Raw genomic sequence first — 26,551 nt, 5'->3', positions numbered from 1 at the left:
ACACTTGCAGCACTGCAGCCACAGTGATGCCCTGTGGTTCCCTTGGCCCATGAATTCCTGCTGTACCTTTGTGCAGGGCCTGGGGGAGATGCCCTTGGATACACCCTCAGCCAAAGGAAGGCGTTCCCAGACTGGAAATGTTGGACATTTGAGGTCGTCCTCTACTTGCAGAGATGCTCCCATCATCCCAGACAGGTAATGAGTTCCATTATCCTGTGAGGAACCTGGCCAAGGAGGGAGCACAGAAACAGCCACACAGGGCTGGGAAAGTTCAACATCCCTCAAGGAAAAGCAGAGTCTTGACCTGTTCCAGAGAAACTCTTAAATAGAGTGACCAGTTATATTAAAATGGTTTTGTGCATTTTGGAGTTAATTTGTGTACTGACCATCTGTGAAATACAGATGGTGCACAAACCACCTGGAATGCACAGAATGGAATCACAGAATCATGGACTGGTTTGGGTTGGAGGGGCCTCAAAGCCTACCCAGCACAACCTCCCACTGTCCCAGGCTGCTCCAAGCCCTGTCCAGCCAGGCCTGGGACACTCCAGGGACCCAGGGCAGCCACAGCTGCTCTGGGCAGTGTAGCTCCAATGGATCCATGGCAGCAGCATCCCAGATGTTGCTGTTCAGACTCTTGGAAAAACCATTCCTGGTTGGAGCCACAGCACAAATTACTCATTTGTCCACAACTGTGGACACCAAGGACTTACATAGACCCTGACTGGGGATGCTGGGGGGTTTAGATCATACTCTGACCACTTTTAGTTTTGTTTTTTCTTCTTACAGGTTTTATATTGACCTTTTTTAGGTCTTGGATATACAGCAGCAATTTTTGGGCTCAGGTAGATATGAACACAATGACATGATGGATTACCCCAGGCCATTCCACCCCTCCTTCCATGTCATCTGATTGTTGCCCAAATGAGTACATTTGAACTTTAAACACACATATCTGTACATTATACATATATATATATACACGAGTACAGTTATTTCAGTGGTCACTGCCCATCCAGGATATCTCAGGTAGTTCTGGTAGGACTGGAGCAGCCCCTGGTAGTTAAATCATACAGTGACATAGAGCAGCCAGGGGTGCCCAGGCATTCCAACATTACAGGCTCTTCTCACCCCCAGGCAATCCCCCTGATGTGCCCAAGACATTTCTGCATCACCCACCCGGTGCAGCCAGGCCCCTGAGCAGAGACAGCCCCAGGGATGGTTTGTCTTTGCTCGAGGCAGGATTAATCCACCCAGTCTTTCCCACCATGCTGCACCTGTGTGCACCACAGGGCCTCCCCAGAGTTATCCTGAGACCCCAGATCCCAGGGTTTGTCCCACTTGGCCTTGATGGCAGCTCACGTTTTCATGGATCCATGTAAGAGCCTGAATGAGGGATGGGGGACTCCAGGGGCTCTTCCCAATGCAGTTTATTGTATCCAAGGTGTCCCAGCAGCCCAGGGCCGTGGGTGACAGAGCTGTGCCCACAGCTCTCAGCTCCAGCTGCAGGCAGGCCTGCAGACCCTGAGTTTAGGTTACAGTGCATTATTTCCTTTGCTTTGCTGAGCATCTCCACACAGCAGAACCAATCTCTGCCTTAACTGTTACCTGCAGCCCCCTATAACTACTCTAATTCCCACATCCATGGCACTGCTCTCCAGTCTCTCCCAGTCAGTTCATTGCAGTTCCAGCCAGAAGTTGGTTTGCAGTTTTCTTGCAGTGGGAAATTCTGAGCCCTTTTTTCCCCTTGCCACATTTGCTGCCTTGTTTGCCTGTGCTCTCTTTGTGCTGGGTAAAAACATCTTCTTGTTTGGGGTGGGTTTATCCTCTGCTCTGAGCCATAAAACCCCTTCTAACTAACTCACCCTTTGCTCCTTGGTCAGCCAGTCAGGCTGGCTCAGCAATTCTTTTCTTCTGGATCCAAACTTGCTTCCATCTCTATTCCTTCTTCAGACTCCACATTCAAAATCTTTCTGCTGAGCACACATAGCTGTGAGACTTTCCTGTCAAACTTTCATCCTTCCCAACAGATCCAGTCATGGATTACCCAGGATGCAGTGTCCATGGTAAAGGCCACCCCTTGGTCTAGTGCCCATGTAGAGCTGGCACCTCTTCCCCAGTGACCTGAGGCCCCACCAAGGTGGAAAGAACTCTCCCCTGTTTGCAGTCCAGAGCTACCCACAGCACTTCACTCCTGCAGCCTGATCCAGCTGTTTGCTGTTGTGGTGCTGCTCACCAGCCCAGCTCTGAGGCACAGGAGGGACTTTCACTGTCAGCCCCTCTACCTGGCCAGGGATGTTCTGCCATTCTCCAGCAGCCAAACTCACTTTCCCTCTGTGCTGCCAATTTTCCTTTTTCCACCTTTCCAGCCACTCCCCCAGAGCACCATCCACTAGCCAGGGCAGAGGGAGTGTTGGTCACTTCCCTTGCTCAGGAGTGCCCAGAGCCAGCTGGAGGCTTTCAGCTCTGCAGCCTGGATCCACCTTCAGAGCTTCCATGACTCCCCATGGAGGGTTCCACATACTTCCCATGTCCTGCTGGTTCCACCAGTGAGGAGAGTGTCACCTCCCACCCTCTGCTGGCTGGCTCTGTGCTGGGCCCTCCTCAGCACTGTCACCTTGTCTTGCTTTGAGACAGTTTGATGAGGTGGGTACTCTGAAATGAGCAATGACCTCCCCTTGATTCCAGTCAATCCCCTTCTGCCAATAAGGAATGAGATATGAGTAGATACAAGTGAAAAAATAAGTTTTTTAACAGAATGCCAACAGGCAGGGGGAAAAGTGTAACTGCTGGGTAGTTAAGTGCTAAATCTCATTAACTCCCCAGGAAAAAGAAGACACACAAAATGCTGGAAATACCCATTGCTATCAGGGATGGCCTTGGGCTTCAGGACAAAGGGACAAGCTGGTGTCAGATCCCTCTTGGGAAGCCTCGTGGAGCAGTTCCAGCAGCAGACAAAGGCCTGGCAGCTCATCCAGGGTCAGCCTCCCCCTCCCCACAGCAGGGCAGGCAGGGCAAGGGGCCACTCGGGGTTGTCTCTCCCTGGCTGGTGCTGCCCACAGGGGTCTGGAGTGGGGCTGCTCTGCTCCTGCTGGGGTTCCTCAGCAGTGAACAAGCACCCACAGAATTTATCCTTAAGGCAGCTCAAACCTGCTCACTGCAGCCCCTCCAAGCTGAGGGAAAAACCAAAATTGAAAAGGGAACCCAAAAGGGGAAGAAAAAAGAACCCCTGCCTGAGCAAAGACCAAGCAACTGCAAAGGCAGCACCACACAGAGAAATCCCACAAAGTGCCTGGGTGGGGGGGTTTTACAGACCCCCAGGACAGCACCACACACACACACACACACAAACACGGGGTCTCTGGCTGAGCTGGATCTGGGACACAGGAAACACCCAGGATCACCCCAGGACACTTCACTGTATCCTTTCTGGGAGGGTGGGCAGACCCTGCATCCCTGGCAGTGCCCAAGGCCAGGTGGGACAGTGGGGCTGGGAGCAGCCTGGGACAGAGGGAGGTGTCCCTGCCATGGCAGGGGTGACACTGGAGGGGATTTAAGGTTCCTTCCAACGCCAGCCATTCCATGGTTTGTGATTGAGTGAACTGAAAAAGAAGCACCTCCAAATTTAAAGCAAGCCAAAAACTGCATCCAAGAGCACAGAGTTCAGAGGGCTGTGACTGCAGTTCTTCTTCAGAACCAGATTTCTTTAACACAACCCTCCACAGTTCAAAATAATAACTGCTTCTGCATTTACTGGTAAATTTTGATTGCTTATCCCATTCCCCATCCAAGCCTTGTGTCCAGGAATTAGGAGTGAGGTAGTGACTGCCTGGATGGTCTGTAAATACCTGGATGGTCTGGAATCACCTGGAGGTGATTCCATAGGTTTTAGAATTCTTTCCGTGACTCTCTAATGAGATCAGGTGCCACAGGAAATCTGTTTTTAAATATTCTAGGAAGAGCTGTTGGGTTTTCACCTCAGCATGGAGAGTTGCTGAGGTAACACCTGCTCTGGGGTCAGCCTGTAAAGTACTCTGGGAATAAGATTTAAACTACAAGGGAGGTTGTGACCCATTGATGTAAGGGAAGTTCCCAATTGATCCCGGTCACAAAACCAGCTGCATTTGGAGCAGAATGGATATAAGACTTTGGCAACAACAATTACTATTAGGTGATTTATTTTTAATTCACCACGTTTAAGGTGAAACTTTGTTTTTACCTCTGATACTGAAGAGAATGTGTGGGATGAGCCTCCTGTTGCAAGTCCTGCAATGCCATTTCCCTTTCCCACAGGGACAGCACGGAGAGCCAGGAGGCCCCACGGAGAGCAGCCCCTCGCAGTGCCCTGGAGAGCGAGGAGTACCTCAGGGCCATCGTGGGCTCGCTGAACGCCAGAGACTTCCGGGAGCGCATCCGCGGCGCGCGGCAGCTGCTGCTGGACACGGAGAGCAGCCCAGCCCTGGTGCTCGCCAACATCGTCAGGGTAACTGTCACACGTCCTGGCTGGTGACAGGGGAACCACTGTCCCCTCTCCTGGGCTCTGCAGAATCCCAGCTGGCAGGCAGGCACAGCGCGGAACAAAGGGGCCTCAGTGTGGGTCCCGGGGTAGAACTCGGGGTAACTTCATTAGATGGCAAAACTCCCCCTCCCCAAAGTCCCAGGATCCCAAACTGGGGGCAGACAATAGCTTATAAAAGGGGGCAGGTCTCAGGGGAGGATATAATCTTCAGCTAACCAGGAGAACTGGGGGTGGAGCACAAGGTGGGGAATACAAGTGGTATAAACCAACGAAGGATTTCAAGGGAGGAAAACAGCTTTGGTGACCTAATGGGGTTTGAAAGAGTACAAAACTGACAAGGAAGTTGTTAGGCAAAAGGGCAGGTTCAGGGAGACATTTCCATTTCATGAAAGGAAGAGTAAAGAAAGTTCTGGGGAAGGGGTATGGATAGGAGGGGTTTAAAACTTGGCAGAAAATAGCTAGGTAACAAACAAAAAACTAACACTTAAATAAAATAAATAACAATAAAGGAACAACTCTGGTTTTAACAACATAAAATACAAAATGGGCAACCTGTGCCTCTCTAAAGGCAGAGAAAAGGACAGCATAAGGAAATTACAAAATTACAAATTGAACAGCAAGCATATTAGTAAAACTAAAAAGCACACTACAACAGGTAATGCTGCCTCAGGCTGGGATTCAGAGGGCTTACAGCTGGGCTGATGCCTCAGGTTTAGCTTTTGTATTTTCACATTCTGTGCTGCTTTAGTGTGGGAGTCTGGGCTTCATATTATGGGATGGCGAGCTCTGCACAGAGCAGGGAGACAAAACAATTCCTGCTCTAGCTGGGCACCAAGGACAAATGATCCAAATCTCAGGCCCAAGAGTGTCACTCTTGTGCCCAGAATGACACAGGAACAGGTGAGAGGCAGTGTTGTAGAAAGAGCAAAGAAGGCTTTATTCAGGAGAACTGCATGGTTTTTATCGAGTGATACGATAGACTCTCTTTGACTGGCTAACTGACAAAAACATCTTCCTCACACACTGTCCTTGAGAAGAACAGAAAGACAAGGTAGAAAAACTAAAAAGTTTTAATTTTCTAGTAGAAAATCACCTGCAGATTGTTTATCCTTAACAAGTTATCACATCCTTACCACTCCTGAAAAATTTTCACAAGCCGCTGTGAGAAGCACTTGCTGTTTCTCTCTCTCTGTCCCATGGCATCCACACAAGAGCACAAACCCCGTGGGCTGGAGAGAGAAAAACAAGCAGGGTGGGAGTGCCTGGGCTAAAGCTGGGCTGGGACAATGAACTGCAAGGTGCAAATGGAGCAGAGCTGATCCCAGGGACAGACCCCGTGCCCGGCCGTGCATTTTGGGGCCATTTTGGGTCATCTTGGGTGCAGCCCTGGCTGGGCTCTGGTGCTGCCCAAGGTGGATCCATGGAGGAGATCCTTGGAATCAATCCCTGCTTTGTTCTGGGACTCCATCCAGCCTCTGCTCTGGGGCAGCCTGCACAAGGCACAAGGTCACCAAGTTTTCTGAGAAAAGTCTTGGATCCTTCTTGAAATAAGGATAATGGACAGAGAGCATGGAGGAGCAGTGGGAGGTCTGTGTGAGGCACCAAGGGAGGAAAGGAAGGGAACAGGAGGAAAAATGTGGAGTTTTTCACTCAGGGCATTTTTGAACCACTGCCCTGAGAAGCTGTGTCTGTCCCATCCCCGGAAGTGTCCAAGGCCAGGCTGGATGAGGCTTGGAGCAGCCTGGGACTGTGGAAAGTGTCCCTGATGATGGCAGGGGGTGGGATGGGCTTTAACATCTCTTCTTGTGGAAACCAGTTTGTGATTCCATGATTTCTGGAATCCTTGTGCTGTTTTTCACACCACTCTTGGGTAAATATCAAAATATGGAATAGTTGTTAAAAAAATCAGAAGGGATTAATGAAGAACTGTAAAACTGAGGTAGAGTTACAAGTTTTTGTGTGGGAGAAGGTGAGGAGAGTATTATGCCAAATTTACTGTGCTGAAGCTCAGTATGAGAATCCTGTCCAATAGCAAAGGAGGACATCCAGCAGCTGTAAATTAAAGACAGATCCAATGAAAGGAAACCAAGCTTGTCCTCCAGCAGTGCCATATCTTTGTGTGGGATGATGGAATTGTGCTGTGCAACCTCCTGGTATCCAATCTCTGGATAGCTTTGAAACCTTTCAGACATTCCCTGTGCTGAACAGAGCCATGTTTCCCTAAAAATACTGACTGGCAGGAAATCTGGGTCACAGTGAGTTACTGTGCCTGGAGTCCATTGCACTGCAGGGCTTCAGATCAGATTAATGCACCGGGTTAAAATAGCAAATCTGGCTTGACTTGCTCAAAAAATGATCCCAGGTATTTGCATATCCCAGAATCCTAGAATTTCAGAGTGGTTTGGGTCAGAAGGGACCTCACAGAACACCTATTTCCAGCCCCTGGAGACAGCAGAGCCATCCTGTGCCAAGGTGGACCATTAAAGGGTAGCACTAAAGCAGGTGATGAGCTTTGTTGGTTCCCAGTGCCATGAGTGCTGCTTGGATGCTTTTCCAGATCTTTGATGCTTTCAAGCCTCGCTTGCACGACTCCAACAGCAAAGTGACCCAGGTGGCTTTGGAGGCCATGCACAAGATGATTCCTCTGCTCAAAGACAATTTGTCACCTGTCATCAACATGGTAATTCCTGCCATAGTGGACAACAACCTCAACTCCAAAAATCCAGGGATTTATGCAGCTGCCACAAATGTGATCCAGGCTCTATGTCAACACTTAGGTGAGCAATTTATTTTCTCTTAATTTGAAAGTTTTAATTGTGGTGATTAAGTTGTAAATTGAAAGTGTTACCTTTTCCAAGAGATGCACAGAGTTCCTAAGCTGTGTAAAAATCATTGAGTTTATTCTCACCACCCAAATCACCTTGATATTGCTCAGTAGTGCTTTGGTTATTTTTCCATAGCATTTTCTTATTTACCTTTTCCCATATTGTGTTTATTTCCAGATAATTTAATTTCCATTCAAGAGTTTAATGTGTCTTGCTCTTTGCCTTTAGACACCTCCCTGCTCCTGCAGCCGTTCTGCACAAAAGCCCAGTTCCTGAGTGGAAAAGCAAAGCAGGACCTGACAGAAAAGCTGGCTGGTAAAGTGCTGCTTTCCTTTGCTTGTTTGATTGGTTGGGTTCCCTTAATGAGGGAAATTAATTGCAAGGTGGAGGTGGGTCTGTGCCTTCCCTTCTGTCTCAGCAGTTGTCACATTTCAGCTCTTTAATGGAAATTGGAGCTCTTGCTGACAAAACAAAGGATTAGTAGCAGCATTAGTGTTATGTAGTCAGATGGAAGATCTATAACTACCTGGAATTTATAAATATTTATAAATATATTAAGGAATTAATTTAAATGGAAATACCTCATATATTTCAATACCTTAAGGATTAACATTTCTAAATACCTTAGGCATATAATAATTTTAACATGGCATTGTATTCCCTCTCCCTGTGCTTGTTCCCTCGTGCTCTTTGAGGAATCCAGACTGGTTTGGGCTGGAAGGGACCTCAAATCCCACTCAGTGCCACCCATCCATGGCAGGGACACTTCCCACTGTCCCAGGGTGTCCCAGGGTCCAGCCTGGCCTTGGGCACTGCCAGGGATCCAGGGGCAGCCCCAGCTGCTCTGGCAATTCCAGCCCAGCCCCTGCCCACCCTCCCAGCCAGGAATTCCTGGAGAAAAGCTGAATTTCCATGCTTCAAATGAACAAGGAATGTCTTTAAGGGGAATATGCTTGAAGCAAACATTTCCTTGGCTCATTTCCAGAGCAGTTCTGTGTGAAATGGAACTCAATAATAACACAATGGACAGGCTGTTCTTGAAACATCCCTAGATTTGTGCTTTCTGAGGGTGTTAAACAGACTTTTAACAGTCCCTCCTCTCTTGCTGGGATTTTTGGTATTATATATCAGAAGAGGCTGTTTTGACAGAAGAGGGAGACATTTGCTAATGAAACATTAAATTCATTCTTGAGGAAAATATTTCATCCTATAAACGTATATATTTATTTTATACATATTTTATATGTATGTGTGCAGGGCCAGGAGCTGGACTCATGATCCTTGTGGGCCCCTTCCAGCTCAGGATATTCCATCATTCTATGGTTCTATATTTACAGTATAAGGCTGGTTTTTTTCTTAAATGTCTAGTGCTTACTTGTGAGATAGAGGGGAAATTGGAAATACCAGACCTTACACTGTGAGAAATAAAGGTCCTTATGAGAATCCTAACTGAAAAACACCCAACCTAAAATCCCCTTTATTTCTTTGAGGTTTTTTTTGCTTAATGGAGAAGTGTAATTATCAGTAGCACTGGTGCTACTGTGTAAACTTCTGGGAGAGGATAATAAAAAGAAGTGGTTGTGGGAAAATCTGGTATTTTTTATGGGAGCTGATGATATTGCAACAGCAAACTTATGTACAACAGCAGTTTGAGGAGATGATTTAAGTGTTTTAAACCCCTCTCAAAGGTGGGGATCCCATCGAAATTGTAATTTAAATGAATATTTTATTGCAGAGCTTGTGATGGAGCTGTCCCCTCTCAAAGGCAGGTATCCCATTGAAATTGTAATTTAAATGAATATTTTATTGCAGAGCTTGTGATGGAGCTGTCCCCTCTGAAAGGCAGGGATCCCATTGAAATTGTAATTTAAATGAATATTTTATCCTGACCCTGCTTGCTGCCTTGCAGAGCTGGTGCTGGACCTGAATCCCTCTCAAAGCTGGGGATCCCATAGAAATTGTAATTTAAATGAATATTTTCTCCTGGCAGAGTGTGTGCTGGAGCTGTACCCCTCTCAAAGGCAGGGATCACATCAAAATTGTAATTTAAATGAATATTTTACTGCAGAGTGGGTGGTGGAGCTGTACCCCTCTCAAAGCTGGGGATCCCATAGAAATTGTAATTTAAATGAATATTTTCTCCTGGCAGAGTGTGTGCTGGAGCTGTACCCCTCTCAAAGGCAGGGATCACATCAAAATTGTAATTTAAATGAATATTTTACTGCAGAGCGGGTGCCGGAGCTGTGCCCCTCTCACATGCGGGCCCCCATTTCAATGGTAACTGCACTGAGTGTTTTCTCCCGGCAGAGCTGGTGCCGGAGCTGTACCCTCGGAAGCCCTGTGCCGTGGAGCAGAAGGTGCTGCCCGTGCTGTGGCACCTGCTGGGCAGCTCAGCCACCGGCGGCTCCGTGCCCGGCCCCCGCACGGCCACGGCCGCCTTGGCCCAGGCCCTGTGGGCACAGATGGGCCCCGGCCTGCTCGCCCACGCCGCGGCCCAGCCCCCGCACATCAGGAAGAGCCTGGAGGAGCTTTTGGAGACCGGAACGTAAAATCACAAAATCGCCGTCCCCGCAGGTGAAGCTCCAGCGCCGCCTGAGCCGGGCACACGGACAGTGCTGCCGGACACGGGCGGGAACAGCCCTCAGCTGGGCACGGTGCCTGAGGGAGAGCCCCCGGAGCCGGGCTGGGCTGGACTGCACTGGGAGAGACACCGGAGCCAGGCTGGGAGAGCCTGGGGAGCTGAACTGGGCTGTGCTGGGCTGGCCTGAGGGCCTGAACTGGGCTGTGCTGGGCCAGCCTGAGGGCCTGAACTGGGACAGTGTGCAGGGCTGAACTGGGCCATGCTGGGAGAGTTGTGCTGGGCAGTGTGGGGCTGGCTCCCCTCATTGTCACCAGCATGGCCATGGAGGGGCTGCTCCAGCCCATCTGTGCTTCCCTCCAGAGGCTCCAGCCCAGGACCTGTCCCTGGATTGCCCATGAAGAACCACACGGTCACATCAGCAGTGCGCTGTACATGGAGAAGTGGAAGAGGGTCGTGGACACAGTGATGCAGTGCTGTTTGTGAAAAACATGTATTTTTGTACCCCCACAGGCAGTGGTGCAGTATTTGTTGTCTCAGGGCTGGGCAGTGGGGAGAATGAGCCCTGACTCTTCTTCTCCAGCTGTGGGCTCTGGACACATTTGACATGGGACACAATGGGATATATAAATAAAGGGATTTATTTCTGTACAGGGATGTATTTCTGCAAAGGGCTGGGGAGGAGGGGCTCAAGAGCTGCTCTGCTTGAAGAAACCCGGTGCCAGTGGCTGAACGTGAGCCCAGGTGTGCCAAGGTGGGCAACAGCCCAAAGGCACCAGGCCTGGACCAGGAATAGTGTGGCAGCAGGGCCAGGACAGTGGCCGTCCCCCTGGGCTGGCACTGCTGAGGCATCTCCAGTCCTGGGATTGGTTCTGGGCCCCTCACTTGAGAAGGGACATGGAGGGGCTGGAGCGTGTCCAGGGAAGGGAACAGAGCTGGGAAGGGGCTGGAGAATTCCTGAGGAGCTGGGCAGGGGCTCAGCCTGGAGCAAAGGAGGCTCAGGGGGCCCTTGTGGCTCTGCACAGCTCCTGCCAGGAGGGGACAGCCGGGGGGGTCGGGCTGTGCTCCAGGGAACAGGGACAGGAGCAGATGGAACGGCCTCAGGCTGGGCCAGGGGAGCTCAGGGTGGGCACTGCAGGAATTTCCCCATGGAAAGGGGGCTCAGGCCTTGGCACTGCCCATGGAGTTTTGGATTGCCCATCCCTGGAGGTGCCTAAGGAATTCCTGGAGCTGGTGTGGGTAACTTTAGTGGTTTAAGGGCTACAGTGACACTGCTGCATGGACAGCGGGACTGGGTGATCTTGTGTCTTCCAGCCCAAATGATTCTAGGATGCGTATCTCTAGGGGGCTGTATTTAGTCTATTCCCTTTACCGGGCTGTATATATTCCCGGACTGAGCTATATTTATTTTATTCCCGTAGAGGGCTCTGCCTCGCTGCCCTGCCCCTCAGGGAGCGGCGCCATTTGGCGGGAAGGGGCGGGCGCTGGGGGCGGCCGGTGCGCACGCGCGGGGGCAGGCGGGCACGCGGGCGGTGCGCGCGCGCGGGGCGCTGTGCGCGTGCGCGGTGCGTGAGGCCCGGGTGAGGCGGCGGCGGCTGTGGCGGCCCCGGCTGTGGCGGCCCCGGCAGGTACCGGCGAGGGGCGAGGGGCTGCGGCGGCACGGGGCCAAGGGGAGGAGAGCGGGGCGCTCCGGTAGCAGCCGGGAGTGCCCGGGCTGAGGGACAGCCGGGGCGGGAGGCCGAGGCGGGCGGAGGCCGGGCCGGGCCGGGCCGCGCGCGGGGCGCTCCGAGCGTCGTGTCGGCCCCGCGGCCGCTGCCAGGCCTCGGGTTTGCTCGAGAGATGAACTCTGCCGTCGGGGTGTATCCCGGTATCCCTGTTGTATCCTTGTATCCTCGTTTTCTGGTGAAACGGCCGCTGGGCGAGTAACGGGCCCTTGCGGAGCCGCTCCGCGCCGCGCGGTTTGTGACGTTATTGCTCAGACTGGGCCCCGAGAGGCCCTGATGGAGAGGGAACGGCCTCGGGCTGGGCCGGGGAGGCTCAGGGTGGTCACCAGCAGGAATTTCCCCATGGAAAGGGTGCTCAGGCCTTGACAGGGGCTGCCCAGGGAGGTTTGGAGTGCCCATCCCTGAAGGTGTCCAAGGAATTCCTGGACGTGGCACTCAAAGTTCTGCGCTGGTGGCGAGGTGGGCATCGGGCACAGCTGGGACTCGATGGCCTTGAAGGGCTTTTCCAGTAGATGATTCCGTGATTCAAACCTAATCCCGGCCCTGCCCCGGGTGGATCCAGCAGCGCCTTATCAGGGGTGTGAATGGAGCGTTCTGGGCTGAGCTCAGATAAGGCTCTGCATTCCTGCCCCTCTGCAGTTTCCCTGTTTGTTTTCCATTAGTCCATTCACGTTTATGAGTGGCAGTTTTGTGTACAGCAGTCTTTTGCTGGTAACAGGCTGAGTAATACATGTTGGCATCAATTATTTAATACCAGTGTTTGTAGCTGTCTGATACTCTGATTCAGTTGCTTAGGCTGTGTGATGTCAAACCCTTTGGAATTAACGTGGAAACCCCCGGAATTAAGGTGGAAACCCCGGAATTAAGTTTCCCTGGTGTGCCCAATCCCTGGATTTTCGTGGCCTGTTGCATTGGCTGGTTTAAGCCACGGATTGCTGTCAGATTTTGGGATATGCCAGGGATCAGACTGGAAGGTGTTTGGCTGGAAGAGCTGTCAGACAGACTTGGTTTCAGTTTGAAGCCACGTGTGCCGATCCATGTGAGTTTTCACAAGCTCAGCCCTTGTGTGCCTATCCGTACAGCTTCTGCCTCATCCTTTTTTCCCTCCTCATCTGGAGATGGCTGGATTTGGAGAGCTGTTTTTTAAGATGGAATATGTCTTCTGAATCAGCTAGAGGGAGGAAACATCTGTTAAACATCAGAATAAGTTTAGGTCGTGAATGACTGCGTTTCTAATGATGACAGAATCCATGGAATCATTAGGGCTGCTCATTATGTCCAGCCAAGGCCACCCCGTGTCCCCAAGTGCCACATGCACAGAGCTTTAAATCCCTCCAGGGATTTAAAAAAAAATCCTCCCCAGGGATGTGGACTGGGCAGCTGTGCCAGGGCTGGACAGCCTTGCCATGAAGAAATTTCCCCAATATCCATTATGAACCTCTCCTGGTGCAATTTGAAGCCATTTCCTCTTGTTCCATCACTAGTTACCTCTGTCACTGTTAGGTCAAATTTTAGAGCTGTAAATAGCCTTTAAACTCTTTTTTCTAGTGTTGGGGCTGTGGTTTGTGTCACTCCCTCCTCTTACCACTCGGTTTTAGAGCCTGCACGAGGCACCCTCTGAAGTGCAGCAGCCTTTGAGCGATTCAGATCTCTGCCTGTTGCACTGGGATAGGCACAGTGATACTCTTTGATACTCTGTGTATAACTTAATGTTACAAATGAGATTTTTTTCTCAAAATCCTAGAGTCACAGAATGCTTTGGGCTGGCGGACACTTCAAAGCCCATCCAGTTCTCCCCCTGCCGTGAGCAGGGACACCCATCACTACTGCAGGCTGCTCTAAGCCTTGGCTGCCTAATGATGGAAAGCAGAAATACTTTAAAAAGCAGTTATTAGAAAACTTGCAGAATAGACCACACATTGTGCCAAAGTTCCTTGGCTTGGTGAATTCCTGGGAAAACATGAGCTGTTATCCCAAGAATTGAAGCTGCTGAAGATAAGGGAGATTTTTCCTTTCTGGCAAGAACTTCACCCCAGGATGTAGTGGTGTCTTCTCCATGCCCTTGTTGAAGTGAAAGCAGTGCTCTGGGTGTTGTCTCTTCAGGTTTTTAGGGCGAAAGGGCTCTGGACAGTTCTGGGCTGGGGACTTGTGCATTCTTTTTGAAATCCCAAATGTATTTCTCACCTCCTGCAAGGAGAACACAGGAGGAAGCAGGAGTGCAGTGCAGCGTGTGAGGATGTCAGTCCAGCACTGCCCCTCCTGCCAGCTGGGCTCACAGCTGGGAGCTGTGCAGGCTCAGCTCAGTGCCCCTGCTCCAGCTCTGGGAGGGAAGGCCGGGATCAGCCGAGGCTGGGTGGCACCCAGCCAGGTCAGGCTGGCCTGGTGCTGGCACAGCAGGGCAGGGCCAGGCAGTGCCTCTTGGCAGGGACATTAAAGGAAGAGTGGGAGGAAGCAGGAATCTGTCCCAGGGGCCGGGAGGAAGCGCCTGGCACTGGGTGTGGGTGGGACTGAGGGGCTGCAGGGCAGGGGCTGCCAGAGCATTTCTGTGGCCCTCTGGTGCTGTGTGTTGGGACATCACTAATGGGTACTGAGTTGGTGCTGACAGGAATTCTTGTCTTTGCTTTAGCCTGGTGTTGAGGGCACCTTTTAACAACTGTTTATTTCACAAAGAATTTACTGACTTGTACTAGTAGGAACATTGAATGAATTTAGGGACACAGGTCCATGGTGGCCCTGGCACTGCTGGAGTGACTTGGACCTGATGGTCTCAGACAGCTTTTCCAGCCTGAATGTTTCTGTGGAATTTGAACATAATTCTTTATTTAGAATAAAACCTCCTCTGGACTCCTACAGGAAAACTGTAATGATTCACTTTTATGCCTTGGTAGCTCCCTGCAGTAGTTTTTTGAAATCCATATTGATTTGTATGTGCAGATGGGAAAATCTCTGACTGCTGTTAACATTTTTTATTGCTGATGCATGAGGCAGGTGTCATGGGGGTTGTGGTGGCATACGGGGATGCCTGGAGCACCTGGGCCCCTCTGAGCTGGGGATCACAGCCCAGCTGTGCCCCAGGAGTACTGAAGGTGCTGTTCCCCCAGGATCCAGTCGCACAGCGGTGCCATGGAGAACGCAGAGAGCACGGAGGAGGAGCAGCCAACTGTGGGCAAAGAGAGCGCGGAGCCCGAGGCCGAGAGCGCGGCCGAGGAGCAGCACATGGACTTCAGCACCGAGATCATGAGTGTCACCGAGATGGAGCAGTCCCCAGACAGCTCCCCAGACCTCAACGAGGACAGCACGCAGGAGAGCGAGATTCCAAACATTGAGAGCTTACAGACCACAGATATCGAGGCTGACTTCCCTCCGGATTTTGACAAGTTTTGGAAAGTAGTAGAGGACAATCCACAGGATTTCACAGGATGGGTTTATCTACTGCAGTACGTAGAGCAGGAGGTTCGTACCTGCCCCTTTCTCCTCAGGCTCCCCAAAATAAATAAACAAAGAAAACTAAAGTCATGGAATTCCAGTGGCAAATGTAGAATGGACATCAGGCTGTCACAGACACTGATTTAAGGCAGCTGTCCTTGCCACTGCTGTCATTTAATCATAAAATGCCAGGGGTGGTTGGGTTGGAAGTGACCTTAAAAAGCTTGTCAGTTCCATCCCCTGCCATATTCAGGGACACCTTCCAGTAGCTTGGGTTGGCAATGTCTAAATAACACCAGGCATTTCTAACACAGTGTTAATAATTGTATTTAAAATAGCCTGAAGCTGTTGCTAAGGGAAGCACTGATGTGCTCGCTCTGTGTTTCCCACAGAACCACTTGCCAGCAGCCAGGAAAGCCTTTGACAGGTTTTTCTCACACTACCCCTACTGCTATGGGTACTGGAAGAAGTACGCGGACCTGGAGAAGCGCCACGACAACGTCAAGCAGTCAGATGAGGTACGTAGGGCCCGGGGCCAGCGCTGCCACCAGTCCCAAAGCCACCAATGACTGTCCCACTGCGAGTCATTGGGCTGCCAGTGCCTGCCCTGCACGGCCAGTGCTCGAGGGACGTGTTTGCACGTGTCACAGCTGTGGCATTTGGAGCTAATGTTCTCTCTCTTTGTTGGCAGGTGCGTTAAACCTCTACAGTTTGTCAAGCTTTGCAGTGCAAGCCTCTGTATTACACTGCAGCTTAACAAGTAGGGCAGGGCTTTTCTGTCACTTCCATTTATTACTCATTTTCAAAACAATAATAGTTGGTTTGCTGGTCACAATTGCTCCATCTTATTGCATTTTTGGTCAGACGCTGTCAATGATGCTCTAATGGGTCTGTGCCCTATGGTCTGTACCCCAAAGCCTGCCCACACAACCTGGTCAGAATGCAGGGACCGCTGCGCTTTGAAGATCAAGACTCTGCACGTGGAGATCAGAACATTGCCATGTTCTATCCAACCTCCACCCGAATGGTAATGGTAGATTATTTAAACAAAATTCCAGTAATTAGTATTTCTAAGGTTCACCGGATAACACAGTGTTGCCTCTCTCTTAGGACCCCATTAAGGATTTGAAGTACAGTTCATGTTCTCTTCATAGGTCTATCGCCGAGGGCTTCAGGCAATTCCTCTTAGTGTTGATCTTTGGATACATTATATTAACTTCCTAAAGGAGACCTTGGACCCTGCTGATCCTGAAACTAACAGTACCATCAGGGGGTGAGTTGGGAGCAGCCTGATACCCATACACACCGCTGGGATCAGGTTATTGTGTTTTTAGGACAAGGGTAAAATAACAACCTGGTGTCACTGTAAGGATTTTTAAATTAAGAGATGATGGAGCCAAATTCTGTGAGAAGGGGGAGAATGTCCGGTGTGGTACAAGGGGAAGAAGCTTGAGAGCTTCAGACTGGATGTTAAGAAATACTCAGTGCAGCATTTGGAATCCTGGAATTTAATTCCTTGGCATTTCCAGGGTATGGCTAGGATGCGTCTGCTCACTGTGGCTGGCAGTGGACCCGGTTACAGGGTTGGGCTAGAGTTTGATCAGAAGGCTTAATTACACTGGAATTGGATCTGAACCAAGCTGCAGAAGTGCTGCACAGCTTTTGGCTGCTGCACTGGTGGGTTTAGAGTCTGTACAAGACAAAAGTGGTAAAGGTTGTGTATTTTCCTAATATCTTGTGTTCCTGCCAGTGGCTTCTGCTGTTGCCTGTACTTGTTCTGTTGTGGAAGTTCTGGAGGCAAAAAATGAGTGTGAGCTTTTGGAATCTCTAGACACCTTTCTGTAGATATCTGGAAGGCACTCTGAAGTATGTAAATAATTAATATAGGTCTAGTTTCAAGGAAATGAGGATGCTCATAACCTTTAATAAGAGCCAGGACTTTCCTTCTTTGCTCTGGTCTGGTATCCAGAAACCAGTGTAAAACCTTTCCTTTTCCAGAGCCTATGAACACGCAGTGCTGGCTGCTGGGACAGATTTCCGTTCTGACAGACTCTGGGAAATGTATATAAACTGGGAAAATGACCAGGGAAACCTAAGGGAAGTTACATCCATCTATGACCGCATCCTGGGAATCCCAACGCAGCTCTACAGCCATCACTTCCAGAGGTAAAGGGAAAGCAGGCAGTTAATGCCATGAGCACAAGAACTTGGAACAGGTTTATGTAGTTATTTACTTACATACTCAGGCAGCTGGACTGATTGTTTGAAAGTACTGGTGCACACTTGAGGAATTTGGTTTTATGTAAATTCAGAGGTTTTGTTGTGGAATAAGGACAGGCCTTGGGAGTGTGGAGAAGAAGAGAGGATGTCTTTGAGAAATCAGAATGAGCAGTTCTGGACTTTAATACTCATGCAGTGCCCATGTGTGGTGAAGCTCCAATTTAACTGACTAAAGAGAAATACTGGTTAAGTTTTAGATAGTGGAATTCTGCACTGGGAGGGAGACTTGAGCAGCAGCCTCAGTTAAATTCCACCCAGTCTTTCCCAGATCTCTTGGTGTGGGAAATAAAGTATTTCCTTTATAACTGATTTTGTCCTTTGCCATCTCTTTTCCATGGCAAGGGTTCTGTCCCTTTGGCACATGGCACTCATGAGGGTGATGGGTGCTGGCAGTTCTGGGTGTGAGCTGGCAGCACTTAGTGTCACTCAGGGGCCATGAAGGAAAGCAGAACCCCCTGGGATTTATAGCTGTGCCCTGTTGGGCAGCAGTGCAGCGTGAAACAACCCCTTTGCTGTGCCTCTTTGTGGCTGTTGTTAGGTTTAAAGAGCACATCCAGAACAACCTGCCCCGAGACTTCCTGACCACAGAACAGTTTGTGCAGCTGCGCCGGGAGCTGGCGGCCGCCAGCGGCCACAGCGGCGAGGACGGGGACGAGCTGCCCTGCGGCACCGAGGACATCACCGACCCCGCCAAGGTACCTGCAGGGCTGGGCACAGCACCTCCTGTCCTCCCCTGGGGCTGGCCAGGCCTTCCACTGCAGCCAGCTCAGTCTGCTGGGGCTGGCTGTGCCCAGAGAGCTCCTGCACAGCAGTGCCCTGTGGCACTGAGGGCATCACCGACCCCACCAAGGCACCTGCATGGGGTGGGCGCGGGCACCTCTGCCCTTCCCTGGGGCTGGGGCAGAGCTTCCAGTGCACCCCCTTGAGCTGTGCCCAGAGAGCTCCTGCATATCAGTGTCCTGCAGCACTGAGGACATCACTGACCCCACCAAGGCACCTGCAGGGGGTGGGCACAGGCACCCTGTCCTTCTCTGGGGCTGGGGCAGAGCTTCCAGTGCACCCCCCTGAGCTGTGCCCAGAGAGCTCCTGCACATCACTGCCCTTTGGCTTGTGTGGTCACAGGACAGCCCCTTCCAGTGCTGGCAGGGGTGTTAAAGAAACATGTTAGAAAATGAAAGAACAGGACCAAATACTAATTATTCTAGGTCAGCAGATTGGGATCTGTAGTCTAAGAATGCTCCTCATCAGCAGTGTCTGAACCTGGGCAGGTTCAGACTGTTACAGGCCTAGGAATGCCTGGAGCTGTCCGGAGGAATTGCTGATGGTGAACACACAGACACACCAAAACCAGGGCTGACTTGGATCCAAATCCATCCTTAATCTCCAATCAGCTTTAGCATAGGATAAAGACCAATTCAGCTGTGTGTGCTGAGGCCCAAGGCTCCATCATGCAGTGTCCCAGCCCTTCCCTGGCTGCTCAGGGAGAATCCATGCATGTCCCTGGCACAGGAGGCAGTTACAAAGGTGATAGCATGTCTGCTTGTGTTACATTTTCTGACATTCTGTTCTAGCTAATCACTGAGATAGAGAACATGAGGCACAGAATCATTGAGATCCATCAGGAGATATTTAACCACAACGAGCATGAAGTCAGTAAGAGGTGGACGTTTGAGGAAGCGGTAAGTGGGGTGGGGTTTGTGTGAGGCAGCATCAGCAGTGGTTTGGGAACAGGACTGGGAGCTGGGAATTGTGTGAAACAGCCTTAACTTAAACTGCTGGGAGGGGATTGAACAGAGAGTCAAAGTTGGAACAGTTTCACTTCTCTGCCATTTTTCTTGTGAAGAGGCACCTGGTGATGTAAAGATCTCAGAGCAGTGCTTGGAGAGAGGCAAGGTGCTGTAATGTTTGCTAAGCCAGTGAGTCCTGGGAGTTAGTGCTGCTCATGCCCTGGGGTGGTGCAAAGGCATGAGGGCATGGAGGGGACTCCCTCTGAAAGGTAAGCCTGGTCTCAGAGGAGAATGAAATTCCTGTGATTTTGTATTGTAACATTACACACTTAATCAGGTAGCTTTTGTTTTGGACCTCCTCTGTGTAATGTATTAAAAGTAATTAATTAAACTAATAATTTGATCACTGCAAATATACAGCTTTTGCTGTAGAGTTAGGTTGGATTCCATTTGAAAAAACAAGAGGTTTTCATCTCAGTCTTTATATTTTTCTTCCTGGCAAACATGGTCCTTGTTTTAAATTTACTTCTTATTCTAAAGAGTACACTGTGTTACCCAGCTGGGACAGATTTTCAGAGACTCTTTACTGGCTTGGGTGTCAGAACTGGTGATTGACTGCACGGGGTGGGACTGGGCCAGGTGCCTCCACAGCCCAGGAGCTCCCATTGTCACTGAGCTCTGTACCAGTGACCCGAGGCAGGAGGGAGCAGAGCAGAGTGTCCCAGATTCCTGCCTTGGGAAGCCTTAAGCTGCCAATCTGTGGGATTTGGGAGAGCCCTGGAACTGTGGGCACTGGGCAGGAAAGGTGTGGGAAGCTGAGTGTCCCCTTGCTGGCCACAGTGTGCTCTTGTTGCCAGCAGTGTCTGCTCTGGAGCCCCAAGGGGCTGGGGGGAGCTGCACGTGCAGAGTTCAGCCTGTCCATGAAGGACAGCAGTGAGGTGCTGGGCACAGATCCCACCCAGGGCTGGCGATTCCTTAGAGCTGTTTCCAGCAGGACTTTGAGCTGGGCAAAATGGCCACAGAGTGTTGGGTTCCACACCAGAGATCAGTGAGGAGCATGAAGGGAGGGATTGGCTTTAAATTTCAGGTGGCTTTGAAGAACTGGATTCTCCTTAATTACTGTAAGTTCTTCATCCATTTGTATGGGTTTGGATCTGAGAGGAAATTGCAGCACAGGAGAGAGAGAATCAAATACAATAAAGAGGGTGAGCAAAAGCAAAGGATCTCTGGCAGGGTGCCAGACAAAGCAATTTCAGTTTAGACAGAGCAATGTTTAATTTTCTGTGCTGAGCTCTGTCCCACCCAGCCCATCTTGCAGCCCCCAATAACAAGACAGTGATGCTAAATTTGTGGTCTTGCTGTAACCAGATTGATGTAAATATTTGATAGGAAGTCCAGTTCGGTGCTCTGTCTTTCCTTGTCATGATTCTGAACCAAATTCTGAGTTGAATTTGTGGGCTGGGTGTCCCACAGTGAGCCCTTCACTTGTGTGGATGGATGTGGGCAATGTCCAGTGTGTCCATAATGTCACTGACACTGGGCTGCCTTGGGTCCTCCCCTAGCATCTCTAAACACTTGCACTCCAAAAGCTCTCTAGGAAAGGAGGTTTCTAGCCTGGAATGTCACTGCAGTAAATCCCTTGATCCATACCTGGATGACCCTGGATTGAGTAGATGAGGAGGTGTCCCTGGAGCCCTGGTCACTGAAGTGACAGGACTTGAGTGTTGGCTGTGTGGCTGTTGATTGTTTGACCCCCATTGGTGATGTGTTTGTAATCACCAGTTGCATCCTGTGACTCTTGCAGATCAAGAGGCCTTACTTTCATGTAAAACCTCTGGAGAAAATTCAGCTGAAAAACTGGAAAGAGTACTTAGAGTTTGAGATAGAGAATGGCACTCACGAGCGAGTCGTGGTCCTCTTTGAGAGATGTGTCATTTCATGTGCCCTCTATGAGGACTTCTGGATCAAGGTAAGGGAGGCAGCTCACGGCTCTGCTGGTGCACACCTTGACCTGGTGACTAACCCTTGTACCCTGTGGAACGTTGTTCATCTATAACTATATCTGTTGCATTAGGAGATGGTCTGCTTGCAACCAGATTTGACTGCTGCATTTGCCAACTGCGTTGCCTCTCTACGTCCTTCCTTACAGAAACTAGTCTAGTGGTTCCATAAAGGTGCTGAATGGGTTTAAACAAAAGAATTTTATCGTTCTGGCATGTTCTTGGAGGCAAATACAAGCTTTAACCTGGCTGGTCTCTGCTCTGTTTCCAACCCTAGTATGCCAAATACATGGAGAACCACAGCATCGAGGGCGTGCGGCACGTGTACAGCAGGGCCTGCACCATCCACCTGCCCAAGAAGCCCATGGTGCACATGCTGTGGGCAGCCTTCGAGGAGCAGCAGGGTAAGGGCAGCCCTGCCTCTCGGGGGGCTCTGCTGGGGGAGCTCTGGGAGCTGCCCTGTCCTAAAGCATCTCCCTGCTGTTGCAGGCAACATTGATGAAGCCAGAAGGATCCTGAAGACGTTTGAGGAGTGCATCCTGGGGCTGGCCATGATCCGCCTGCGCAGGGTGAGCCTGGAGCGCCGGCACGGCAACATGGAGGAGGCGGAGCAGCTGCTGGAAGATGCTGTCAGGAATGCCAAGTCCATCAGTGAAGCCTCCTTCTATGCCATCAAACTGGCCCGGCACCTCTTCAAAGTGCAGAAAAACCTGCCAAAGGCAAGAAAAGTGCTGTCAGAAGCCATAGAACTGGACAAAGTATGTGTTCCCTCTCGGCTGTCTTACCCAAAACTCAAACCACCCTGGTGTCTTTCTCTCTTTCTGAAGCATTTTGTAAAACATGGCAACAGTGATGACAGGTGTTGTAACTGGATGTAATGTCCCATTACTGCATGGAGACAACAGTCCCTCTAAACTGATGTTGCCATGTCTCAGCTTGGGAATCTGGAAGTTTGAACCCTTTTCCCACCAGAAGTACAATATGCTTTGCACCTTTATTTTAATTTTTAGAATCCTAAACGTTCTCAGTGTGTTCAGTGTTATTGGTGTGGGGGCAGTGTTTGGTGGTTTGGTGTCAGCACAGGAATATCTGGCACTCAGATGCTGCCAGCAAAGTGCAGCACCTGGGTTTGTGGTGTTGGTCACTTCTGGTGTGTTTGTGCAACAAACCAGCCCAGGGAGAGAGGAACATCCCTTTATTGCCTGTCATTGTGTGTGTTCATGGGGTGAACTGGGGAGTGTAAAATCAGAGTTAAAAACCTGCTGTGAGGGTCAGGTGTGCACCTCCTAATGCCTGTTTTGCACAGGAAAACACCAAACTGTACCTGAACCTGCTGGAGATGGAGTACAGTGGTGACCTCAAGCAGAACGAGGAGAACATCCTGAGCTGCTTTGACAAGGCCATCCATGGGGCCTTGTCCATCAAAATGAGGATCACCTTCTCACAGAGAAAAGTGGAATTCCTGGAAGATTTTGGGTCTGATGTGAACAAGTAAGATGTTCTGTGGGCAGTGGCCAAACTGGGGTCACTGGGAGAGTGCTGGGAAAAGGGTGGGGTCAGTGGCTTCTGTAAAATTATTTCCTTTGTGCCATCAGCTCTTTGTAAGGAACAGCTGCTTTTCTAAACCAGCCTCCTGGTGTTAAACAGGAATGGATTTGTAAACAGGAATAGATTTTTATGGAGGAATCTCTTTTCAGACAATTGCCCCTTTTATCTGAAGTGCCCAACACCTCACTGAGCAGAGCTCTGCTGCCTGCCAGGTTCTCCTGTGGCTTCCCCTTGCTAAGCCCCGTGAAGGGAGGTGCTCCCCAGGGGAATGGGACAGGTCTGTGGCACAGGTGTCCTTTGAGACTCTTCCTGGGAGCTGCTGCTCATTTCCAAAACTGCTCTGGTCAGGTTTTTCAGTGTTCAGCACTATCAACAACTGTGCGCTTCTGTGGGAGGATACACCAGAAATGCAAGTTTTAAATTTAATGCTACTATATATTTTTCTCTTCATTTTCTATTGTTTTTATTTACTATTTGCAGCTAAATAACCCAGAAGGATCAATGACAAGTCAGTTTTTCTGCTTTGTATGTTTTTAACAATAGCTGTCCTTAAATCCTGCTGCCTCTGCGTGGCAGTCAGTCAGTACAAGTTTAGGATCTGAGACAGATCAACACAAAGAATTTTGCAGTTCCCAAATAATCCCAGAGTGCAGAATGAGTATGAGGAACTCTTTTTACCCAGAGCACACTGTCAGAAGCTGCAGGTTTTGTGAGATGCTGCAGATGAAGGGGGTATGCAGTCAACATTTGTGAGAATTTTAGCCAGGACTCTCCTGTGCTGCATTAACCACACTTGTTCTTCCCTGCTGGATGGGCAAAGACTGCTTTGAGATTGGAATAATTTCCAGTGTTTAAATGCTGATTCCCACATCTCTGTGCTGCCGTGGGTGGCATCACCAGCAGGCTCTGAAGGAGCAGCTGATCACAAATAATTTCTGGAAAACTTCTTTATAAAGAACTTGGTAAAAACTGCATAAAGTGTGAGGGAAGTTGAGCGGGTTGGGAACTGGAGCTGTTGTGAACAGAGCTGAGTTGGCCTTCCCCTGTTTGTTGGTGGTCACTCATTAGAATGTACGACATTGCAGTTTGCTGTACTGTTACAGCTCCAGGAGGCTTTGCTCAGGGGTTTCAGACACAGGCAAGGCCTGACTGGCTGTGCTCTCCCCAGGCTCCTGGATGCCTACGACGAGCACCAGGCGCTGCTGAAGGAGCAGGAGACGCTGAAGCGGCGGGCGGAGAACGGGTACGGACTGAGCCCTGCTGCCCTGGGCAGGGCAGGCAGCTCTGGGGGCAGGGCAGGGAGCAGCCTCACCCTCGGGGGGTTCCTTAGTCTGTCAGTGGAGGTGTTTGTCAGCTTTGAACCCACTGATGTGAGAATAGAATCACTTAATGTTAGTCCTTTGAAGTGTGTACTAAATAGAGCTGTGCTGCCTTAAAAATTCACGGAATTGTTTGCATTGGAAGGGTCCTTAAAGCCCTAAAACTTGCCATGGACAGGGACACCTTCCATAGACCTCCATCCATGCTGGCCCTGGACACTTCCAAGGATGGAAATAATTTTGGAAAATAAGTTTTTGGGTTGTTGAGTTGAGCCAAACAGTGCTGGTAAAGTAAGTCAGTCTCTAAGCCGGAATGTGCCTTTGCTGTCTCAGTTTGGGCACCAGCTTTAAACCCAGCCTGTTCTGCAGCACAACGCAAACTGCCCTTCCCTGACCCGGTTCCCTGACCCCTCTGGGCCAGGGCACCCAGCTGAGCAGAGTTTAGGCTGCCCAGCCCTGCTCTGAGGTGCCAGAACAGGCTGTGTTCCCCCGCAGCTCGGAGGAGCCGGACGAGAAGAAGCTGCTGACGGAGGAGGCGGGGCTGGCGTCGGCGCAGCTCATGGACGGGGACATGCAGGTCAACCAGGCCGCCTACAACTACAACGCCTGGTACCAGGTATGGGGCAGGGAAACAGAACTCAGCTCCTTGGGGTGCTGGCACCTCCTGGGCGTGCTCCACAAGTGCTCAGTGTTCCTGCATGGAGCAAGGAGCAGTTTGGTGGCTGTCCTGCCACACAGCGAGGGGACAGGGGGAGGACAGCAGGGCTGTGGTGTGTGGAACTGTTCTGCCCAGACTGGCCGTGGGCTTTCCCCTTTCCTGTGTGCCTGGATAGTGACTGTCTCCAGGCTGTCTCTTGGAATGGTTTCTGCTGGTACACAGCACCAACAAAATCAGCTTGCCTCTGGGCTCTTCCTCCAGGGCATTTTAGCTTGGAATAGAATTGTTGAGGTTGGAAAAGCCCTCTAAGACCATCCAGTCCATCACTGACAGGGCCCCCACTGATCCATGTCCCTACTGCCACAGCCATGTGTTTTCTAAACCCATGGCAGATTTGAGGGGGTTTTATGAAAAGCATTGTTCAGACAGGGCCGAGCCCCCAGAGCTGGGGGAGCAGTGCTACAGCTGGGGCACAAGCCCTGGGTGGCCCTGCTTTGGGATTGTCTGCAGCCAGGGCGGGAATTCTTTCCCATGTCAGGCAGTGGGAGCCGTCTCATCCAGCACAGACTGTCCAGTGCTAGGCCAGGAAAAATGCACTGCAGGAATGGCAGCCTTGAGGCTGCGCCAGGGGGACTCGGGCTGGAGATCAGGGAAAGGTTCTTCCCCCAGAGGGTGGAATAAACCCTGGAAAAGCTCCCCAGGGAATGGGCACGGCCCTGAGACTGCCAGAGCCCTGGGAGCACAGGGATGCCCAGGCTGGGACTGTCGGGGTGTTTGCAGGGGTGGGCCTGCCCTGGCTGATCCCCGTGGGTCCCTCCCAGCTCGGGGCATTTTGATTGTGTTGTGATGAGGATCTGTCCTGTGGCAGCACCTGCACCCCTGCCTGCCTTCCCTGCCTTTCCCAGGCTGTTGCAGAGGGAATGGCACCACTGTCCTGCATTGCCAGGGGTGCTGTGCTGGCACAGAGGGGCTGGGGGGCTGTGCTGCCCCAGGGGCTCCCAGCAGGGACGCTGGTGGCTGATGCTGCTGCTGTGTTTGGTTCCAGTACAACTACCAGAACGCCTGGAATTACGGACAGTATTACCACACAACCTGATCCCCGCAGGGAGTGGAGTTCACTGTGCTGCAGTTTCAACAAAGATGGAATAAAAAAAATTATATTTTTCTAATTTTGGGCTGTGAAGGAACTCTTGTGCCACCTGCTTTTGGTCCTCTGCATGTGAACCGAGCTGCTGCTCACGGGGTATGTGTGAAGCAAGATTCGTGTGCTGGTAACTGATAAATGGTCTCTGTACAATTCTCATTTACCATAAATGATTTTTTTAATTCCCTGCACTAATTTATGGAGTATCAGAAGAATTCTCGTCAGTCTCATGATTCCCTAATGGAGTGGGTGAAGCTGTGGGGGTTTGGGCTGGTTTTGCCCCAGAGCTTCTCTGCTGCCTGGCCCTGGCCCAGGGCTGGAGCCAAGGCTTGTCCCACTCCCAGCCCAACTGCCAGGGAGCTGTTCCAGGCCCAGGCTGTTGGGAGTGGGGGCCTTGGCAGAGCTGCCACACGGGTTCTGTAGTGTGGGAGCAGGCAGGGATTAAACCACCTTCATTCTTTTTTAAAAGCACAAACTGTGTTTGGGATGAGTTTTGTATTTAGAGTTTTTCATGTACACGGTGTGAGCAAAACTTTTTCATTTTGATCAAAGTGATCATTCCCATTTTTGTAATAAAAGCAAGGAATTCAGTAGGTGCTCTGAGCTTTCTTGGACTGCCTCATTTGAGCCAGGAGGGAGAAGAGAATGCCTGAGTTGGGCTCTGGTGGTGTTCACAGGAGGAGCTGTGGCACAGGGACACCTGGGAACACCTGGACCTCTGCCAGCAGAGCTGCTGTCAGATAAATGGAGTGGGAATTCTCTGGGGTTGTGGAGCAAGAGTGCCGTGGGAATGTGGGATGGGA

At 50.7% G+C, this 26,551-nt stretch overlaps 2 protein-coding genes and 1 non-coding gene across 13 annotated transcripts in view; all 3 read left to right on the top strand.

The window, feature by feature from the left end:
* Positions 1-10,573, top strand: part of TOGARAM1 (TOG array regulator of axonemal microtubules 1) — a 36,600-nt gene extending 26,027 nt beyond the window's left edge. The window contains exons 16-22 of one of the 7 annotated variants that reach the window (XM_059850745.1): positions 77-195; positions 2,827-2,979; positions 4,294-4,483; positions 7,077-7,296; positions 7,573-7,659; positions 9,572-9,918; positions 10,286-10,573. In XM_059850745.1, the coding sequence (XP_059706728.1) occupies positions 77-195; positions 2,827-2,979; positions 4,294-4,483; positions 7,077-7,296; positions 7,573-7,659; positions 9,572-9,918; positions 10,286-10,408 (1,239 nt within the window). In that variant the 3' untranslated portion in view covers positions 10,409-10,573. The other 6 variants (XM_059850747.1, XM_059850749.1, XM_059850744.1 and 3 more) reach the window with 6 other exon arrangements.
* An 846-nt stretch (positions 10,574-11,419) lies between these two features.
* PRPF39 (pre-mRNA processing factor 39) lies at positions 11,420-26,338 on the top strand. 5 transcript variants are annotated; one of them, XM_059850736.1, is made up of 14 exons: positions 11,420-11,550; positions 14,748-15,099; positions 15,465-15,590; positions 16,227-16,345; positions 17,071-17,238; positions 17,891-18,047; positions 18,924-19,031; positions 20,884-21,048; positions 21,357-21,483; positions 21,569-21,837; positions 22,386-22,570; positions 23,796-23,870; positions 24,442-24,562; positions 25,650-26,338. In XM_059850736.1, the coding sequence occupies exons 2-14, from the start codon at positions 14,770-14,772 to the stop codon at positions 25,698-25,700; spliced, it is 2,001 nt and encodes a 666-aa protein (XP_059706719.1). In that variant the 5' UTR covers positions 11,420-11,550; positions 14,748-14,769; the 3' UTR covers positions 25,701-26,338. The 5 variants fall into 5 exon arrangements, with proteins under 5 accessions (XP_059706719.1, XP_059706724.1, XP_059706722.1 ...); XM_059850741.1 differs by lacking the exons at positions 11,420-11,550; positions 14,748-15,099 and adding an exon at positions 15,990-16,099; XM_059850739.1 differs by lacking the exons at positions 11,420-11,550; positions 14,748-15,099 and adding an exon at positions 15,937-16,099 and having other exon boundaries at positions 15,466-15,590.
* LOC132329539 (small nucleolar RNA SNORD127) lies at positions 21,921-22,006 on the top strand. The gene has a single exon (XR_009487095.1). It is a non-coding gene; the product is annotated as a small nucleolar RNA SNORD127 (small nucleolar RNA).
* Positions 26,339-26,551: the final 213 nt, after the last annotated feature.

The sequence above is a fragment of the Haemorhous mexicanus genome, chromosome 6, assembly GCF_027477595.1.
Source record: "Haemorhous mexicanus isolate bHaeMex1 chromosome 6, bHaeMex1.pri, whole genome shotgun sequence".
Taxonomy (NCBI): Eukaryota; Metazoa; Chordata; class Aves; order Passeriformes; family Fringillidae; genus Haemorhous; species Haemorhous mexicanus.
Note: the sequence above shows the minus strand (reverse complement) of the source record. Positions and strands in the feature narration are given on the sequence as shown.